We start from the raw sequence: 14918 nt of genomic DNA, 5'->3' as shown, positions 1-14918 counted from the left end.
TCAGAAGTTAACTAGGTTATTAAATGGTTTTGTTATATTATTGCGGTGGAGTAGTAAGCACTCCTTCATCCTATACCAGAAATTTCAAGTTAGTCGTCTTTGGTGGGGAGCGTTTACCCTTCAAAGTGGGATTTTTCGATGTGAATTCAGATTAGTTGAGCCCCAAAATAAATACAAAACATCAAGTGGAAAGAATATAGTTCTGTTATAAGATCATTTAATCTCCATTAGAAAAATATGGAGAATGTTGTTTAGTTTGAAGCATGTTATTAAAAGACTTTGTGATTGGTTCTCCAAATATCATGTTTATGTACGTTTTTGATCAACGACTAACTAACTAGTGTATAAGGAAAACAATTTATTTATTTATTTAGACTTCTTTAATTTTAAACTTTTATTTTATTGTTAATGAGATAATTTATAGTCTCATAATTGTCTCTGACTTGTTTTTTAATTACCACACGTTTCAAAAGGAACTAATTTAAAAGCATCTCATAAACTGAGACATGAATAGTAGAATACTATATGAGAACCCAATACCGTTGGCCATAAATAAGATTTGAAATATTTAAACTAATATTCACATATTTTTCAGATAAATTTTTATTTATTAAATAAAGTTATAAAATCTGAAGTTTTGAATAACAAGTTTTAGGAGTTTTTCAAGTTTTCCCTGATGAAACTTTGATTTTGTGTTCATATCCATACACACAATTCAACCTTGGAATACTCTTTTTCAACTTAACTTCATATATTACTTCTTTTTGTTTTTCAAAAATCTCAACCAAACTATGTCAGAAACGCCACACTCCATCTCTCTTCTCTAGTAACTACTCTATCAATTATACAAAATAAATAATCAAGTAACACAAGAAAATAAATATATTTCTGAATAAGAGCATAGTCCAATTACTAATCCACCATTAATTTATTTTTACATAGAGATCAAAAGCAATTCATGAACTAAGGAAGCAAATTGTATCAATATCAATTATTTTATAGATGGTTATCATTATCATCAAGAATTAATTTACTTTTAAGTTTAAGGAAATGCTTAGGTGAGTAGAGCCTAAATAATTGAAAGGCAGAAAGTGATGAGACCATAAACAATAAAAGGACAGCAAGATAGCCCAGTATTAAAGCAGCTCCAATTTGGATACAAAATCTAGTGAATCTATTGCACATTTTCATCCATTGTAAACTTTTAATCCCAATCAATGCTATTGCTGATGCTTCAATTGCTGCTGAATTTCCTGCAAATACAATGTACACAACTGCCTGCACACAAAATATATAAACAATTTCTTTTAATTAAACACTATTAATCATATAGTATTACTCTTAATTGTAGCTTCTTGTCCTTTGAAATTTTGGTTGCTATAATTTGTTTTTTTTGTAGTTAGATTATCATAATCTTGTTATGACTACGGTCCAGGATGATTTGACAGGTCACGTTGTCCATATTTTTTTTTTGGAACCCTAGGTAAACCCGCAACCACTACAACTTCTGCTACAACCTCTGCCCTTCGGATGAGCATTCTATGGTGAGCACTTTGTGCGCAATTGTCCGTAGTATTATTCCATGACATCTTTATTTTTGTTATTTCTTTCTCAATTTGCTATGGACTTTTTATTTTTTGAGTTGTGGTTCTATCGGAAACAACATTTTTACCACCAAGATAGGGATAAGCTCTGTATAAACTATAATTATGTCATTATTATTTGGGAATATCAGGGAAAAGAATTAAAGTAGTAGGTAGATGTGATTTTCCCTCCTAAAGGGAAGAAAGGTAAGTATGAACAAGAGTGTAATTGAAGTCTTTACATTTTCGTTATTAATAACAATCATACTCTATAGAAAGTCAATGAATAAACACAAATTAAAGCACGAGACGAAAAATAAACGAAACCAATAAATTAATACTCCCTCTATTCCATATTAAGTGAATTTTTGAGAGATTTTTCATTGTTCAAAATAATTAAATTGTTCAAAGTTCAAGATAGATATTCGAAACTTTTTCCATATTTGCCCTTTCATTTATTGAAGTTTTATATTTTCTAGGAGATAAATCACACTACTTGCAAAGTTATATGTATGATTTTACAAAGGGCAATAGTGGAAAGTATGGTTTAAATTATGTCCTTAAATATTTTTCTTAATATGTGTGCATTGCTCACAAATTCACTTAATATGAAATGAAGAGAGTAATACGTTAGATTACCACATTAAATAGCATTAATATCTCAACTATAATTCATCTTTTTATCTAGTATTAAAGCAACAACGTGAAGTATGCATGCTTATTAAGGAACCTAATCACCTCCTAACTAGCTTCAATAGTGACAGGTAGGAGTAACAACTATTCTTCCATTTTTAATTAGAGGTCTCAGATTTGAGTCCTGGATATGAAATCGTCTTTGATAGAGAGCCTTTAATTTACCCTCAAAGTGTGAATTCTCGACGTAAATCCAGATTTGATCGGACCCCAAACGGATATCAAACATCAGGGTTGGAAACACAAAAAAGAATGATGAAGGTAGGAATATTAACTTTTCTCCTTCACCTTAGCGTACTTCTCAAAGAAATTGACATTTTATTTGTAGGGATCAACAATATAATAATATTCCAATAACCCCATTTCTTCTACTTTTGTTTAATAAAATATTAAAGGGAGGAAGAACAAGTAAAAGTTATAGAGGAGTTAATTACAATTACCTGGTCTAAGAAGAAAAAGAACCAATAATTCTTGTGAGAAGATTGTTTAATATCCCCCTTTGAAGTAGTAATGTAAAAACATTTCAGCAGTTGGAGTATATTATAAATGGCAGCAGCAGCATCAATCCATACCAAAACACTTATATATATGCCAATAAATAAAACAAACAATTAGATTTAAGTAGAAAAAAATGATGCAATAATATGCCTCTAAATATAAATTACAATAACAATATATCCGGTGTATATAATTCCCACCAAAGAGGATGATGTGTATGTATCCTTACTCTTGTCATATGAAGATAGAGAGTTGACTAAATAAGTGACTTTCATATTACACATTGATACACATTTGATACAGAGCAGGTTGAAGTTATAATAAAACAATAAGATATGTTGCAAGGAGCCCTTTGGACAAAGAAATGGAAAATAATTTGAGAACGTATTAAGAGGCAGATCCAAAATTAAATTTTATGGAATCCCATGAGTTCAGGATTCTACCATAATTCAATGGATTTGGAATCTACTTTTTATACTAAATATAATTCTAAGATAAGATGGTTCCCACCCTCAGGTCCTTTTATTCAAAGATGAGTATGTGTTCCTTAGGACAGTGACCTGTGCCATAATATCTTGGAGGAGGCACAGGAATAAAGCTAACAATATCGAATAAAATAACAATTCCTAATCCGAATCGTGAACCTGGTTTAATTTACTCTTCAAAGCAACAATTGTATGCTCCAATTAATTTCAAAGAACATATAATTAGTAATAGAACTCACCACAAGGCATCCAAATATTTGAAGTTTGCTTTAATGTGGACAGATAAGAAGACAACTTTAGTTTGAGAATCAAATCCAACAAGACAAGCAGTCAAAACCAACAACAAAGTTGCAAAAAGCCTCAACAATAACTCTATTCTCACAATATCCATATGATCTTTATAATGTTTTTTTTTCCTTCCAAAATGATGAAAAAGATGAAGGCAGATCCAGTTAGGCATCATACATTTTTATAACACTTGCTGGATCTTTCAAAATCATTAATGTTTCAATTAATTATGTTAGTTGTATCTAGGTGGGGTGATAAAGTTCTGGATTGTAAATGGTGCACGTGATCAAGAGGGGACCTAATGTGACAATGTAGGAACATTTATAATTAGATGGTCCTTGCACAGGCCAGTTTATATGGATTTTGATTATTTTATCGAATACTTATTATCTTTCATCGTTACATCAACTTAAGCTTAATCATATGGAAAATCAACTAAATTAATATTAATTATCTTAGGTAGAATTTGAACACTTTTCTCCAAAATTAGAACTGCTGATTTTATTATTCACTGACCTACACACTTTAATGTTACTTTCTCTATATGACTATTTATTTATGGACCCATAAATAAAAGTAGTTTGAAGTGATTGGAAAATGGAGTAAAAGGATTGCCTTGTTTTTCCATACTTGGTCCAAGATTGTTCCCTTTTGTTAACTCAACAAGCAAAAGAATGGAAAATTGGGATTTGGATTTTCCCAATTGTTTGGACCAACCTGTCTCAATGCAAATAATGTGATTTAATTTTAATAAAACGTGGAACATGGTGTAAATGCTGCTCAAATTTTTTAAAATATGATATCGCATTCGTAACAAATCTTTCAAAAAAATGTATTATTGGATGGAAAATCTAATATGCACCATCAATATTTAAAGAGTATTAGCAACATAACGTATATGATGTAAGTTATCTAAGATTCCTTTCATTATTTAAAATAAGTCACTTGTACAAAAAGCACCAATATTTGGCTAAAAACTAAATTTCTAAAGGTAAAAAAAACACATGATATGTTGTTGTTACTTAAATCCAGTTAGCGCCCAACAAAAATATGCAGCCTGCAATAATTAGGATAGCAACCCTAAAAGAATGTAGAATCAGCCCAATATAATACACCTAAAAAGTAGCAAAGTTTGTTGCATTCTATGTTACCTTTTCAACTAGCTATAAGGTTATCAGGTCGGTCCGATTTTGAAATTTATCGATTCGACATATTAGTTATCGGTAAGTAGATATATTAAATCATTATAGAATTTCATTAAGATATTGACTTATCGGTTATAAATCATTATCAGTTTAACCGCTAAGATTTGATACAATTTTTTTTATTGAAAGTTACTTAGAAACAAGGTAACAAACCCAATGCGCATAGGTTGACAGATTGTATCTTGCTCAAAAGCAAACATTGTCACATTGTAGAATAAGTGAGAGTTTGAGACAGTCAGAAATAAAAGTATATGAAACTGAATTCTAACTCAAGGACTTTATATATCAAATGATATAAATAGAATTATTTAGTTTACTATCGGGTTATCGGTTAGCCGGCCCGTTAAGGGAAAAAATCTAAAACCGTTAAGAACTGATAACCCGATGATTAAAAAAATCAAAATCATTACCTAAACTCCTAAATCAATAACCCATTATCAATAAATTAACGGGGAAAAAATACCCTTAAACTATGTGAAATGAGCAAAAATGCACTCTATTATTGGTTTGGTCTAAAAATGTCATTGAAGTTAATACTCGATCCAAAAATGCCCTTGTCGTTGATAATTTGGTCCAAAAATACCCCTATTGTTACTAAATGGGTCAAAATGTCATTTTTCGAATAAAAAATTATTTCTTTTCTTTTTACACACATCTTGTTTCGAATAAAAATATTACTTTTAAAGAACTCATCTATTCTTGTTTTCTTTCTTTTAAAACCACTTTGACTAATAAAAATGTCGGAAATAATTTTCTTTTCTTAATCAATTAAAATACCCTTATTGTTACTAAATGGGTCAAAATATCATTTTTCGAATAAAAAATTATTTTTTTTCTTTTTACACACATCTTGTTTCGAATAAAAATATTTCTTTTAAAGAACTCATCTATTCTTGTTTTCTTTCTTTTAAAACCACTTTAACTAATAAAAATGTAGGAAATAATTTTCTTTTCTTAATCTCAATTTTATCAATTAAAATAGAATAATTTCATGTATCTTTTCAACGGATAATATTGTCATATATATAAGATTAGTAAATTCATCATTAATTTTTATTTAGATAGCGATAAAAAATAATTATAATAAATAAGAAATATTTTTATATTTTAATTTTTTCAAGTTGAAGTAGGATAAACATTTGCTAATAAAAAAATATTATTAGAAAAAGAATGTGTTCAAAAAGAAAATAAATAATATATTTGTTTGGAAAAAGAACATTTTGATCCATTAAGTAACAATATGGATATTTTTGGACTAAAGTATTGACGACAAGATATTTTTGGACCAAACTATAAACGAATGACATTTTTAGTCATTTCACATAGTTTAAAAACATTTTGACCCTTTTTCAATAAATTAATAACTATTTTTTGATTCGAATTATCAATTTTGAATAGCCCTATTTTCAACCAACGATATTCTTGTTTTTAAATTTGTGTTCCATCTTTCTATAAATAAATACAGTGAAATCGATATTTATAATCGTTCACATTACTTAGGATGCGCTGGGGAAGAGCAACCGGACCTGACGAGATTTCTGGGGAATTTTGAAAGAGCACGAGGTCGGTAGGTTTGGAGTGGTTGACTAGGTTATTTAATGTCATCTTTAAAACGGCAACGATGCCCGAAGAATGGAGGTCGAGCATAATGATCCCTCTATATAAAAACAAAGGGGATATCTAGAGTTGCAACAACTATAGAGGTATTAAGCTACTAAGCCATACTATGAAACTGTGGGAAAGAGTGGTAGAGATGAGGGTGAGGAGAGACGTGTCTATTTCAGAGAACCAGTTTGGATTTATGCCGGGACGCTCAACTACAGAAGCCATCCATCTTATGAGGAGACTGGTGGAGCAGCATAGGGAGAGGAAAAGGGACTTGCATATGGTATTCATCGACCTAGAAAAAGCTTATGATAAAGTCCCAAGAGAAATACTATGGACATGTTTGGAGGCTAAAGGTGTACCTATGACATACATTAGGGTGATCAAGGACATGTACGAGGGAGCCAAAACCAGGGTAAGGACAGTAGGAGGGGACTCAGAGCACTTCCCAGTGGTGATGGGGTTGCATCAAGGATCAACTCTTAGTCCTTTTTTATTTTCCTTGGTGATAGATGGATTGACGCGACAAATTCAAGATGCGGTGCCATGGTGTATGCTTTTCGCGGATGACATAGTCCTGATCGATGAGACTCGCCGCGGAGTTAACGCTAAGCTGGAGGATTGGAGACATACCTTAGAGTCTAAAGGGTTTAAGTTGAGTAGGACAAAGACAGAGTACTTAGAGTGCCAGTTCAGTGAGACACCTCAGGAGGTTAGCGTTGAAGTTAGGCTTGGTGCTCAGGCCATCCAAAAGAGAAGTAGTTGCAAGTATCTTGGGTCTATCATGCAAGGCAGCGGGGAGATTGACGATGATGTCACACATCGTATTGGGGTAGGGTGGATGAAATGGAGGCTCGCTTCCAGAGTGCTATGTGACAAGAATGTGCCACCAAAACTTAAGGGCAAGTTCTACAAAGTGGTGGTTAGACCGGCTATGCTGTATGGGGCGGAGTGTTGGCCAGTTAAGACTTCTCACATTCAAAAGATGAAAGTTGCTGAGATGAGAATGCTGAGATGGATGTGTGGGCACACCAGGAGCGACAGGATTAGAAATGAGGCTATTCGGAACAATGTAGGAGTGGCCTCGGTGGAAGACAAGATGCGGAAAATGCGACTAAGATGGTATGGACATGTGAAGAAGAGAGACACAGATGCCCCAGTGCGGAGGTGTGAGAGGCTGGCCATGGATGGTTACATAAGAGGTAGGGGTAGGCCGAAGAAGTATTGGGGAGAGGTGATTAGACAGGACATGACGCAGTTACAGCTTACGGAGAACATGACCTTAGATAGGAGGGTGTGGATGACCCACATTAGGGTAGAAGGCTAGTTCATAGTCTCGTTATTCTTCTCTATTCATAGGCGTAGTAGTGCATTACGATCTCTTGCGCTTTGACTTCTGATTTCTGTTATTTCTGTTATTATTTATTACTTTCTATGCTTTGATTACTCAATTTTACTTGTGACGCTTTCATTATTTATTTAATCGTTATTTGTTATTTGTATTTATTTATTTGTATTTATTTGTTATCTATTCGTTATTTGTTTGTTGTTTTTCTCATAAAGCTTTTAATTTTCTATTGTTATCTAACATTTTTTTTATGCATTTATGCTTTTACTGAGCCGAGGATCTCCAGGAAACAGCCGTCCTACCTTGGTAGGAGTAAGGTCTGCGTACATTCTACCCTCCCCAGACCCCATGTTGTGGGATTTCACTGGGTTATTGTTGTTGTTGTACTTAGGTCTCACCACCCCTTTTTATAAGACAAATCGATATTTAGTGCGTGCATAGAATGTTGTGCAATTCATTCATACTCATCTTCTTATTTTTTTTAATTGCAAATCCGTGACCTACTGAATTACTCAAACTACTAAAAATATATATAAATAGATAGAACTATAGAACAAGTTCCCTAGCTATAACAACATCAAGTATTGAAAGGACAAGAGAAGAGATAAGATAATAATTTCTTGTTGATTTGATAATTTTCCCTAAAGTACTGTGTATTCTTGAAGAATTGATTTTGCTACTATTAGAAAAATATATAACCTAAGGCTGAATATGTCAACAAACATTAAAATTTATGAGTAAATTTCATTCACACTCTTGAAGAAGTATGATAGTTTTCAATTAAATATCTCTAACACATGATGATAAAAGTATTTTTATTAAACACTTCCAATTCAAATTTTCCAAAATTTAAATTAGAAGTGAACATGTCATTTAAAGTGTCTTAGATAAAATTTATTGAAAGAAAAAATTATGTATCAGCAAAAATAAAAGTCCGCAAACTATTTTTAGCTTCCTACTAACAAAGCAATTAGTTTCCAATGTATAGTGTTTTGGTTTAGCTTCTTGCAATTTTCTTTTATCTATAGTCTACATCTAGTATGATATAAATAAAAATTAAGAATATAAAAGATGATAACAATAAAGAAAAATAATATTATCAAAGACAGAAATTAACATCATAAAAAAAAAAATCTGCGCAAAAGCCAATATTTCCATGTACGCTATTACTAGCAACAAAACAATAACATATCCAATATAATTTCATTACAACCAACACATAAAATTTATTATACGTACATAATACTTTTAACCTTCAATATTAAACACCTAATATAGAAATATTACAACACCCTCCCTTACCACTTAAGCCACAACATAAAATTAAGGAATATTAAACCAACTTTATTTTCTACCTATATTAATTAATTAATTAATTAAGTGGCACTACACTCTGTAGGAAAACCTTGAGGAAATCTCTTATTATCAGTACAATAATTATATATCATATATTTTTGTTGCACCCTTCTTAATCTTTCTTCATTCACAGGATCCAAATTTTCTACTAAAAATTTGCAAGATGAATTATTATTATTTTTGCAAATATTGGCATTGAAATTTCTGTAAGAGGCAGTGAATGGGGCTTGGGCCCAATCAGTCTTGATAAGCCCACCCATTGTGGCCCATTCATCAGCATTCCATAAACTTGAGTACAGTTTCATTGCTTGAGATTTTGGAAATGCAACTCCTATGCCTTCCAAGTTCTTGAATTCCCTTATTGGTACATTCTCCACTGAGAAACTGAAAAAATTACAATAATTTTATCATCTAAAAGATAATTATAATTTATTTTAAAAAAAAAACAAAATTAATTATATAAAAAATACTACACATTATTTATTATAACATATTTAAATACACTAATAAAAGAAAAAGAATATACTGTCAGTATAAAAAATTTAAAACAATGCATATCCAATGGAAAATAGTATATTTTTTGGTGCCTTTTGACTGCTCCTAACCTATTTTTTCAAGGAAAAAAAAATCTCCCAAAATTGGTAAAATGCATATTCAAACATATATAATTTTAATTTTTAAAATATACTTCTTCTTTTTTTATGATGTCTCATAGTTTCTTATATAGTGTACAATATTTTTATTGGAGCTGAAATGTTTTTTTTTTTTATCATATTCAAGATATGAACTGAGTGAAGATATACGCGACTTTATAACTATATTCTTGAAAAAGAGATTGTTAAGAGTACTTACACAATAGTGTGTGGATTCCAAAGGATAGAATAAGTATGAAAATCATTAGTAGGATCAAACCACAAATGAAATTGTTGCTCTCTTTCACCTTTGCCTTGTGTATACACATTTGTATGAAGTGTGTATGGCTCTCCACTTAAATTACCAAGAAACTCAAAATCAATCTCATCATGATTTGATCCTTCTGATGACAACTAAATCAAAAAAAAATAAAAAAAAAATACCCACATCACAAAACATAATAATCAATAAAAATAACCAATTTTCTTGAAAATAATAATAAAGTTACATAGTAAGCAGTGACAGTGCCAGCAGAATTCCCTTGGACTAATTTGATTTGCATATCAATTTTCCCAAACAAGTATTCCCTCTTTGATACAAATCCAGAACCTGAAGTATTATCAAGTGTAAGAGTAAGAATTTCCCCATTATTTAATATTTTTCCCCTTCCATTTCCCCATGTAATATCAAAATCTTGATTAAGATCACTAGCACAATATTCAACAACCATACAACTTATAAGTACTAGTACCAAATTAAGTCTAATTCTTAAGGAAAATAGAGAAACCATTATTATTTTTATTGGATTTTTTAAATTTGAAAATTGAAAGTGGAATGAATATAATTTCCCTTTTTATAGAGGAATTAAGATGAAAAAGAGACAAAATTGTGTCCAGAAAGGGTGGTTCAATGAATGCCATTTCAAAAAAAAAAAAAAAGAGTTGTCAACAGCTTGCCAATTAGTATAAAAAAGGGTTAAATTTGTGAATAAAAAAGCGGTTAATTTTTTAAAATATATATAGCTCGGTTTGTTCGTGATTACTCCAATGGATGATGATAAGAGTGCTTTTTATATTTTGAAATTATTAATTTTATTTTAATAATAGAATAGTGATATATATTATCAACAAATTATTAATTACGATTTACGAGAATTTTGTGAAAAAATTTATAATTAACTTTAATTTTTTATAGTAAAATAATATTAATCCAGTTTATTGGAAAATAAATAAGAACTTGGAAGTTAATACATTTAATTTTAAAATGGCATGTTATAAATTTGGTTCAGTAAGATTACGTGCAACTCCATTTTGTCATTGTAAGCATATATACATTTTGCAAGTATAGGCATAAATGAATTTAGTCAAATATATTTTTTGCTTAGATTTCACAATAAAACATAGTCAAAAATTCACTTAATAATCATAAACACATTACAATTTGAAGTATATAAGGTAATATATATTAAATATAGTAGAAAGTGATTAGATAAGACATATTTTTAATTTATTGAGAACATGATATTAAATAAAAAGATATGAAAATCACAAATTAAAATAAAAGATTAGCTGATATTCAAGCACTTTCTCATTTTTTTGTGAGATAGGTTTAATGATCATACTTATATCTATTTTTTTTCATTACTATTATTTTCATAGTTTTTTTTATTCTTTAGTTTCAATTCTGTATCACTTATATTTTTTTATGTTTTGATATCACATTATTTTATTGCTATTATTGTTTTTTTCTTCCATATGTACTATTTTTTTTTATTTTGGTTATTTCGTAGTTATTGATGTTATATCTGTATTGAAGTCTTGATTGAATTTGAATTGTGTATTATAAGGTTTATTTGGAGGTGATTATTTTAATAAGATTTTTTTTATATTCAGAACTCGAATTTGAGATCTGTTGTCGAGAGTGAAGCGATTCCAACACTATTACTGTACTACAATTTATATTATATTTTTTTTATCTTTATTATATCTTTATAATATAATATGGTTGTGGAAATTGGGAAGAAATGATAGGTTTGATGCCTAGTGCCAAGTGATGACTTGATTACTCTGACTCATATTTTAGCAAGTCATGACTCATCAATAATTTTTAGCTACGTGTCATCTCTTGCGACCTTCTTGCCTCTCTAGCTCATCATGTGAATTGTATAAATTAATTTTTAAAAAATGACAAACATCAGTCGTCATTTTTTTGTTGGCCTATTTCATTGGACCTAACTTTTAAATAATGTATATATATATATAGCCTCAACATTTTCTTCATTGGACCTTACATTTCATGTGGCCACATTGTTATTTGGTCGGGGAAAGTAATTTTTATGAAATATGAACTATATCATGTGTAATCACATATTTGTTATGGAAATTTGTTCTTTTTTAAGAAGAAACCTTCGTAAAAATCTTCAATAAAGCCTTATAGAAATTGGAGAAAGAAAAAGAGGGAAGAAAGAAATGTTTTGTTTTTTCTATTAAATATGAATCCGGGCTGACTCACTGTGATCCAATTTTCTTGAGTAATAAAATATTTTGCAACTTTATCGAAAACAACTTCAGATACATGAAATTAAAAAGTTATAAAGATCTGTGTTTGAAATTGCAAAAATTATGTTGATTGGTGGACTGAATTTCAGTCACATATGATCAAGATGTTCATACATACACTTTCAATCATAATTTATATATTCAGACAATTTCGTATGATGTTATGACCTTACAGTCTCAAACACTATTTGAAGTTGGCACAATCTAATTAAAGTTAATTTTAACAAAAAAAAAAAGTATTATGATGACCAATGTGTTCTAATGAGATTTTTGTCTAGAGTTTTGGACTAACAACAATCCCAAATGTTTGAAAACAAACATATGTCAAAGAAGCTTTAACAAAGTCTGAATCAAACTTCACTTATTACAAAACTCAAATATATATATAAAGTTAAAAGAATTAATATATGCCCACTAATTGTCAATAGTACATTTCATTACATGATCCTATTTCAAAATTTATTATATGTGAAAATGAATTTAGTAAATTACAAGGGAATATAATAATTAATTACCAAGATCACTGATAAAATCAATATTTCTCATAAATGCTGACTAATGCATGTCAAATTCTTTAAAAGTAAGTACATTATAGAAGTGTCTTAAAACCTATAATTAACTAGTTGTAGAGGTGAAAGTGCATTCTAGAGGAAGGCCTTGAGGGAACCTATTAATATCATTACAATAATTATAAATCATATAGTTGTTTTGCACCCATTGTAATCTAGCTTGGGTTGTAGAATCAAGTTGTTGAGAGAACCATGGCTTTGTTGAATTTGTGCATGAGGATTTTCCAAATTCCCAAACACAAGCATTAATGTCTTTGAAATTTCTAAAGGAAGCTATAAATGGAGCATTGGACCAATCTGTTTTAACAAGCCCACCCCTTGTGGCCCAATCATCTGCATTCCATAGACTTGCATACACCCTCATAGGTTGGTTATTTGGGTAAGCTACTCCACTTGACTTCATATTCTTGAACACTCTTATTGGTGTGCCATCCACATAAAATCTACAACAACAACAACAAAAATATTGAACAATATTGTCAATTTTTGAAGGAAGAAATGAAATAAAATTTTCATGTAATTATTAAGAATCAAAGATATTATTTAACATATTTCAAATTTTTATTGTGTTTCTATATTCAGCTTAGAGTTATATTCGATCCATTTCAAATATCGTTTAAAATTTTGATACATTTTTTTTAAAAAATCTTTTAGTAGTATTAATGATAAGAATTGTTTGACTAAATTACTCTGTATCGCTCATCAAATGTATAAAATGAGCCGGCCAGAATAAATAGACATATAGTGGTATATATTGGCCATTTATATAGGAATTGTCGAAAAGAATGAATAGTTAAGTCAATATTAAGATAAAGTTAAAATTGTAGAACTTTAGGGTGAAAAAAACAAGAGAGAGATCTTCATATGACTTTGTATATTTTGCTGATCTATCGAATACTAAGGGGATATATTCCTTTTTCCGTTCACTTTTACTTGTTCATTATTCTAAAAAAATTATTATTTTTTATTTGTCATTTTTAATATATCAAGAACGTCATTTATTTCTTCTTGTTTTATGCTTAATATTAATTATTTATTTTCCAAATTATTTTTCAAAGCTTAAAACTATACATCAATTACTATGAATATTATGAATAAAATTAATTATTATTTCTTAACAGACGTGCAAATTCTAAAATGAATGAATAAATAAAAGTGAACGAGATATATGTATACTTACATAATTGTTTGTGGATTCCAAAGAATGGAGTATGTATGAAAATCTACAGTGGGATCAAACCATAAGTAGAATTGTTGTTCTCTGTCACCTTTGCCTTGAGTGTACACATTTGTGTGAACAATATAAGGATCTCCACTAAGGTTTCCCAAGAATTCAAAATCTATCTCATCATGTGTTGACCCTTGTGATGATAACTACATATAAAATTGATATTAAAAGAAATTTTTAGTATTTCATATGATTTTAAATATTCTTAATATAGTTTAAATGATGCATCACTCGTAATCACTATCATATATAAGTCCAACTTTTGACGTACGTAACACTTACATAATATGTTGTAACTGTACCAGCTGAATTATTACGCACGAGCTTAAGTTGCATATCAATCCTTCCAAACAAATATTCTTTCTTGGATTTAACACCAGAACCAGAGGCTTTGTCAAGGGAAAGAGTAAGAAGTTTGCCATTGTTTAAAACTTTTGCCCTACCATCTCCCCATGTAACATCAAAATCTTGATTGAAATTACCATAAGCCAAACTATAATGCAAAGAGCAAAAGACAAAAATGACCAAACAAAGAACTAAGGAAGAATGATAAGAAGCCATTGGGCAATTGGTTCAATTTTAATGATCTTTCTTGATTTGTTTTTCACAAGTCAAAGGTTGTATGTTATTTTGTATCCATAGGTTACAATATATATAGGGATGAAAGTTGTTAGGACCCAAAGAAAGTTCTTAGAAATTGGAGGGGCCATTTTGGTAATGGAGTAGGACAGCTGGAAAATATTTTTACTCCCACTATAATAGTGCGTGGGCCCTATGCATCTGACGTGGCTTAATTTGATTGTTTAGCAAAGTTCATAAAATAGTTTAGTCATCATTATACATCATGATGAAAACAAACAACAAACTCT

General features: G+C 29.9%; 3 protein-coding genes across 3 annotated transcripts; all 3 read right to left on the bottom strand.

Annotated features, from left to right (window-relative positions):
- Window positions 1–955: 955 nt before the first annotated feature.
- On the bottom strand, window positions 956–3703 carry LOC129893165 (CASP-like protein 2C1). Its single transcript, XM_055968659.1, has 3 exons — window positions 3499–3703; window positions 2717–2855; window positions 956–1278 (listed from the first exon to the last, which is right to left on the bottom strand). The coding sequence occupies exons 1-3, from the start codon at window positions 3648–3650 to the stop codon at window positions 997–999; spliced, it is 573 nt and encodes a 190-aa protein (XP_055824634.1). The 5' UTR covers window positions 3651–3703; the 3' UTR covers window positions 956–996.
- Window positions 3704–8940: 5237 nt separating this feature from the next.
- LOC129893164 (probable xyloglucan endotransglucosylase/hydrolase protein 25) lies at window positions 8941–10484 on the bottom strand. Its single transcript, XM_055968658.1, has 3 exons — window positions 10203–10484; window positions 9914–10107; window positions 8941–9445 (listed from the first exon to the last, which is right to left on the bottom strand). Exons 1-3 carry the CDS (start codon window positions 10482–10484, stop codon window positions 9082–9084), a joined length of 840 nt encoding a protein of 279 aa, XP_055824633.1. The 3' UTR covers window positions 8941–9081.
- A 2185-nt stretch (window positions 10485–12669) lies between these two features.
- On the bottom strand, window positions 12670–14665 carry LOC129891645 (probable xyloglucan endotransglucosylase/hydrolase protein 23). Its single transcript, XM_055967066.1, has 3 exons — window positions 14332–14665; window positions 14002–14195; window positions 12670–13264 (listed from the first exon to the last, which is right to left on the bottom strand). Exons 1-3 carry the CDS (start codon window positions 14608–14610, stop codon window positions 12868–12870), a joined length of 870 nt encoding a protein of 289 aa, XP_055823041.1. The 5' UTR covers window positions 14611–14665; the 3' UTR covers window positions 12670–12867.
- Window positions 14666–14918: the final 253 nt, after the last annotated feature.

Source organism: Solanum dulcamara, chromosome 6, assembly GCF_947179165.1.
Source record: "Solanum dulcamara chromosome 6, daSolDulc1.2, whole genome shotgun sequence".
NCBI lineage: Eukaryota > Viridiplantae > Streptophyta > Magnoliopsida > Solanales > Solanaceae > Solanum > Solanum dulcamara.
The sequence above is the reverse complement of the archived record's forward strand: the minus strand, read 5'-3'. Positions and strand labels throughout refer to the sequence as shown.

Bases quoted from the DNA above. Each gene is read 5' to 3' on its own strand.
- LOC129893165 (XM_055968659.1), bottom strand. From the start codon at position 3,650: ATGGATATTGTGAGAATAGAGTTATTGTTGAGGCTTTTTGCAACTTTG. The intron at 2,856-3,498 runs GTGAGTTCTATT...CATATATATAAG, and splicing joins AAATATTTGGATGCCTTGTG to TGTTTTGGTATGGATTGATG. The intron at 1,279-2,716 runs GTAATTGTAATT...TTTTGTGTGCAG, and splicing joins TCTTTTTCTTCTTAGACCAG to GCAGTTGTGTACATTGTATT.
- LOC129891645 (XM_055967066.1), bottom strand. From the start codon at position 14,610: ATGGCTTCTTATCATTCTTCCTTAGTTCTTTGTTTGGTCATTTTTGTC. The intron at 14,196-14,331 runs GTAAGTGTTACG...TTTTATATGTAG, and splicing joins GTACAGTTACAACATATTAT to TTATCATCACAAGGGTCAAC. The intron at 13,265-14,001 runs GTAAGTATACAT...TTGTTGTTGTAG, and splicing joins TGGAATCCACAAACAATTAT to ATTTTATGTGGATGGCACAC.
- LOC129893164 (XM_055968658.1), bottom strand. From the start codon at position 10,484: ATGGTTTCTCTATTTTCCTTAAGAATTAGACTTAATTTGGTACTAGTA. The intron at 10,108-10,202 runs GTAACTTTATTA...TTTTTGATTTAG, and splicing joins GCACTGTCACTGCTTACTAT to TTGTCATCAGAAGGATCAAA. The intron at 9,446-9,913 runs GTAAGTACTCTT...TAATTTTTTCAG, and splicing joins TGGAATCCACACACTATTGT to TTTCTCAGTGGAGAATGTAC.